The sequence below is a fragment of the Camponotus floridanus genome, unplaced genomic scaffold, assembly GCF_003227725.1.
Source record: "Camponotus floridanus strain SB8 unplaced genomic scaffold, Cflo_v7.5 scaffold29, whole genome shotgun sequence".
Lineage (NCBI taxonomy): Eukaryota > Metazoa > Arthropoda > Insecta > Hymenoptera > Formicidae > Camponotus > Camponotus floridanus.
In genome coordinates, this window is record NW_020229425.1 from 818,255 (window position 1) to 824,042 (window position 5,788).

At 35.3% G+C, this 5,788-nt stretch overlaps 1 protein-coding gene across 1 annotated transcript; it reads left to right on the plus strand.

Annotated features, from left to right (window-relative positions):
• The first annotated feature begins 143 nt into the window (after nucleotides 1–143).
• On the plus strand, nucleotides 144–5,711 carry LOC105254656 (cysteine and histidine-rich protein 1 homolog). Its single transcript, XM_020028558.2, has 6 exons — nucleotides 144–491; nucleotides 3,513–3,751; nucleotides 4,273–4,484; nucleotides 4,808–4,968; nucleotides 5,162–5,364; nucleotides 5,477–5,711. The coding sequence occupies exons 1-6, from the start codon at nucleotides 222–224 to the stop codon at nucleotides 5,502–5,504; spliced, it is 1,113 nt and encodes a 370-aa protein (XP_019884117.2). The 5' UTR covers nucleotides 144–221; the 3' UTR covers nucleotides 5,505–5,711.
• Nucleotides 5,712–5,788: the final 77 nt, after the last annotated feature.

Genomic DNA, 5,788 nt, shown 5'->3' on the forward strand with positions numbered 1-5,788 from the left:
GCGTCAGTGGTGGGGAAAGCCCGTGGGTCGGTGGTAGGGGAAGCCCGCGGGTCGATGGTGGGGGGCCGAGCGCGCGTATCGTATTACGTCAGGTCAGGAAGAGAGAGAAAGAGAGGGGGAAGGGGGAAAGAGACGGAGAGGCACGTCACGTCGTCCAGGCGTCCCTTTGACATCTGCGCATTTCTCGCGCTCGCTCAGGGGAAAACTCCAAAACAAGCAACATGGCGGACCCGAGCAACGAGCCTGCATCGTCGAGCGGCGTCTCGGAGCAGGTCGCCGCGACGACGGCGGCCGTCGCCCACGCGGCGTCCATTCGCGAGGACCTCGACAAGCCCGAGGGCTTCCCCGAGCCGGACAAGAAGCGGCGCAAGACGACGAACGGACGTCCCGAGAGCGACGCCGCGAAAACCGAGCAGAAATTGGAGCACCGTCTGGGCGGTATCCTCTGCTGCGCAGTTTGTCTCGATTTGCCACGAGCGGCCGTCTACCAGGTAAGTCGCCCGCCCGCCCCCTCCCCCTCCGTCCTTAGGCGGGATCAGCGCGTCCCGCTTATGACGACGACGACGACGAGCACGTGGACGTCGTCGTCGTCGTCGTTGTCGTTCTTTTTGAAAGAGATTCTCTCTTGTCGAGTATCGAGGCGCGGCGTTCATGAGGATAATTGCGACGTATGCCCCCTCCCCTCCCTCCCCCTCCCCCTATCCTCTCCCTCGGCGACCTCGTCGATCGACCGGACTTCACCGGACTGGGAAAGTCGATCGGTTTTTCAGATAGTGTAACGCACAATAGTGTCCCGAGGCAGTGTGCCATTCGTTCGCATCAGCTTCGAGTTCTCGATGGATACGCCAAGTACTGTTTATCGAGCGCGAGGAGACGCTTAGGGCCCGCAACGCATCGTCCTCTGGACGTCGTCTGGTTTTGCTCACTGACAGTTGGAGATCTTGCAAAGTACATTTTTTTTTCTTTTTTTTTATAAGCGTAGAGATCTCCCTTTCGGCGAAAGAAGAAAGGAAGGAACTTACATGAGTGAAAAAACGCAGAATTCTAGCATTATTATTATTGTTATATTATTGTTATATTATTATTTTATTGTTTGCAGCAGACTTCTCCTCCTGTGTGTGTGATATTTTATTTTTTTTTATTCTTTTCCACTAAAAATATTTTTTCCTCTTTTCCTCCTCGACAATATTGCAGAGGCTTATGGAATATTATAAAGTTATTTTTGTTGAATAGTTGCATTTTTTTTTGTTAACATTCATCAAATAATAATCACTGGTATCGAGCTGGATGATTTTCCTCGTGTCTTCTAACTCAACATTGATGTAATATATGATAAAATAAGTACAAAATAATCCTTACTTATAATAGTACAATAGTATAACAGTCCCCTAGTCTATAAACCAAGCTTCATACACAGGTCTAATAGAATGAGTTTGTCTGTTGAGACAAGTTTGTCCACGAGACATTAAGTTCTACAGGTAGGTATTATATTTTTTTTTCTTTTTATACGTCACAGAGATGACATGTGTCATTTTTATTGATATACATGCATAGAGGAAAGAAAAAAAAGAGCCCTTTCCTGACCTATATATATAAAAAATATGAAATAATTCCTTTTAAAATATATATTCTCATGAATATATTAAACTTTAGCTTATTTAAATTTTATATATGTGTACGCATAATTTTATATTGAGAAATTTCTACAATATTGTTGATTTATCTAAGAAAACAACATCTTTCTGTGCGGTATCTTATCATAACAAAAAGTTACACGCACAGAATTTTCTCTATATGCACATCTATTATTTTCAGTTGAAGCTCATTACAATTGTGTGCCTTCATATAAAATGCAGTGCGCATATATATATAATTTCAACTGGAGAAAAGTAAGAAGAATTAAAATTAATTATATAAATACATTAATTAAATTTCCACTGGAAAAATGAGAACAATTAAAATTCTTATAAATAGTTTCCTCAAATAGAATATACAGTAATATTCGCAACTTACGTTGAATTTATGTATGCATGTAGCTCATTTAGAAGAAAATGATATAACGATACTTGTTTGTCGATGAAACTGTTTGTAGACTTCCCAAATCCATACTGGTGCGTTGTTAATCTCATCTTCAATACTTCTCTCATTGAATATTATTGAACTTGAAAGAAAAAAATGATGAGAAATTATATATAATTAACTGACTATAACTATTTGTATCGTAGCACAAAAGAGTTGTATTACCTATTTTGGTATCCCTAATGTTAGATATATATATATATATATATATATATATATATATATATATATACATATATGTGTGTGTGTAAAGTCCCCTCTCATGTGCAAGATGCACACACAAATACTTTGATTTGTGATACGAGAACTTATATCCATTGTATTGTTTTAGTTGTAAACTTTTACGAACATCCTGCACTACCCTCTCTTTTCTTTTTATATAGGACTTGTCGCATTTATAAAAATTTATAATGTTTGTTTCTCTATTGATTCGTCGAGAATAGCAGGATCTGAAACTTCGTATTAGTTTGTTAGTGCCACTCTAAATCGGTTATAGATAAATAGTGAAGTATTTAAGATTCTAGATCTCTGTGTGTGTAGTTGCTTAGTATATAATATAACGATATATTTGGAAACTTATGAAACACACTATGTTTACTAGATAAGAGAGACAGGAATACATATATATTACTCAGAGCACACAATATAAGGAATATATAAAGATCTATGTTGTGTTAGATTAAGTGTAACGAGACTGTGATGCCCATCAGTTATAGTTAGCAGCGAGAGAGTGAGAGTGAGGGAGAGAAAGCGAATACAGAAAGAACAAGATTTGTACAAACTGTATAGTGCGAAACAAAATAAATACTCTTAAAGGTTATTAGTTAGTTATTTCGCATAAAACACCCCCTTTTCACTTGTCCTACGTGTCATCATCCTCATATCTTCCTTTCTGTCGTTGATACATTGGCACTGTTGAAAGTAATAATAAGAGGAAAAATAACAATTCTTTAGAAAATGTTAATTTTTAGACAGACAATATATCTCAATAAGTGCATTGTATGATTAATGAGTATCCGTACAATTTTGTGTTTCAGGTTTAAACATCAAAATGAGGGTAATATACATGGCACTAATTTTTGTTGTTCTATTTGGGTTTATTGCGTTCTGGGGTTTCTGTAGTGTGTATACATAAGTAAGAGAATGCGAAACAAATTGAATACTATACGTAACATAATGGAAAAAGAGGAACTTGACTTATCTCATTGTATTAATTATTAAATTAATAGAGAGTAGGTTGTATTTTTTCATGCAAAGAGTCAAAGAGATCTATATAACTTAGAGAGTTTTTCTTTATGCATACATTTTAAATAATTCAAGTGCATTGTTATACCTTATAATGTTTGCCAATATGAAAGCTAGCTTTTTACATGAAAGAAATATAATTATGTAAATAAGGACGTTAATAATACATACTGCAATGATGTTCACAGTGTGCTAATGGACACTTGATGTGTGCTGGTTGCTTCACTCATGTCCTCGCAGATGCCAGGCTGCGGGATGAGATGGCAACATGTCCCAACTGCAGAATCGAGATCAGCAAGACCAGCGCATCTCGAAATCTCGCAGTTGAAAAAGCCGTGTCTGAGTTACCTGCCGAGTGTCAATATTGTGCGAAGGAGTTCCCACGAAATTCCTTGGAACACCATGAAGAATCTACCTGCGAGGAAAGGTAAATTTGTAATAGAGAGAAATTTTTATGAAAAAGTTGTATGGGAGATTCTTCACCTCGATACACATATTTCTAATCGTTACTGATCTTTACAGTATAATTACAGGGGGACATGGACTGCAAATATTTACGTAGTAGAGAATAATGTAGAGATATACGTATAATGTAGAGAAGGCGATTATTTGTACACAAACTGTTCTTCCCAAATTTTCATAAATTTAATATATTATCTATATTTAATGTATATTAAATCTAGGATATATCTATACCTTAATTTTTATATATATATTAAAAATTTAGAATATATATTATTTATAATCTATATTAAATTTAGGATAATATTTTCTTATATTTAATTTAATATACGTATCTAAGATTAGAGAATCACGTAAAATATGTAACATGTCCAGAATTTTCCTAAAATGCCCTGTTGCTGAACTTTCTCATCTGTCATGTTTATTCTTGCTTGTCTCTTTTATTATTTTATTAACGTTCGCATTAATATCTAATTACTTATACAGGATATCTAGTTGCAAATATAATAGAATCGGCTGTCCGTGGCGAGGACCGAATCACGAAATCCCGGAACATGAAGCTCACTGCGTGCATCCTCATCGTACAGGTGCGGATGTGATGGAGGCTCTACGCGAAATCGATGCCCGCACCTTGGAAGAACGTAGGCTCTATGACAATGTCTTTGATCTTTTGTCCTACGAGAAAATCACGTTTAACGGTCTGTATCAGTTGCTAAATATTATTATAACACAGTTATATACATATATATTAAATATTATCTATAAGATTATATATATAAATATATATTTAAAATATTAAAATATATATAATATTATAAATAACAATTTTTTAAAATAATTTTTAGTAAATTGTGTTATACATGTGTGTGTCTTGATTTTTTCTTTCCGTAGCAGTAACTGATTTGTGAATATTTTTATTGAATTGCAACGATTTTAGTGCTTTTCTTCTTCTTTTTTTTATAATACTACAAATGATGTTCGAAGAACCCTTCAGTTATCTGTAAAAATTTATCGTTTATAGATTTACAAATGAAGCCGTATCGTACTGATGAATTTGTTCATAAATTATTTTATGAAACGTCACGATTCGGTGCTTTCAACCACCAGTGGGTAGTGAAGGCGAAGATCAATAGTAGTCAACGCGATCCTACTCAAAGTTCAGAGCGAGACATGACTTATCAAGTATGAAAAAAATTACACGTCTTTATGATTTCTCAGATGAAATTTTAAGTTAATACAACTGCAATATACGAAAATACGCATATATGGGCTAAGACTAAATCTGTTAGAGAAATTATTGCAACTAAATGTTATAAATTTATCTGATACACAATATATATATATCGCGATCTAAGCATGAAAATATGTTTCGTAGCTGATACTAAAGACAAAGACCACTTATCCGCTACCAGTTTATTACTTGATCTTGAAAGGCCCCTTCGGCGATATGAAAGTGCATCCGAGAATTCACAGATTCGAATTCACCGAGCAAGAAAACGAAAGTCCATATTTCACATTACCATTACCGGACACCGCAGAGTGCAATAGACTTCTCGCTGCTAAGGCCATCAGTTTTAGGTAAAGGATTGATCCTTAAACACGGTAGAGCTATATCGCAGTTACTTTATTACAATATGATACAATAAATATGATCTTTTTATATGTACAATGTGTAATTTCTCATTTGCAGATTAATAATGTTCCTGGCATCTAAGTAGTCTTAGAAGAATAATATCTGTTGTCAAGATTTTGTCACAAATGGAACCGATCGGTGCGGTCTTCTAGATGTAACGATAAATAAGAATAATAGAGATCACAGAGATTTATAATCATTTATAGTAGCGCTATCATGATAATAATTAGCAAAAGAAATTGAAGATGCTTTTATCATTGGAATGTTTCAAAGTAATCTGTTGAGAGAGAAGAAGATAAAGATAAATTATATATAAAATTAATATAATATATATAGCATATATATAACTATATATATAATATACAGAAA

Excerpts from the sequence above, each read along its gene's own strand:
- LOC105254656 (XM_020028558.2), top strand. The coding sequence starts at position 222 with ATGGCGGACCCGAGCAACGAGCCTGCATCGTCGAGCGGCGTCTCGGAG. Across the intron at positions 492-3,512 it reads CACGAGCGGCCGTCTACCAG|TGTGCTAATGGACACTTGAT; the intron begins GTAAGTCGCCCG and ends TGATGTTCACAG. Across the intron at positions 4,485-4,807 it reads CGAGAAAATCACGTTTAACG|ATTTACAAATGAAGCCGTAT; the intron begins GTCTGTATCAGT and ends TATCGTTTATAG.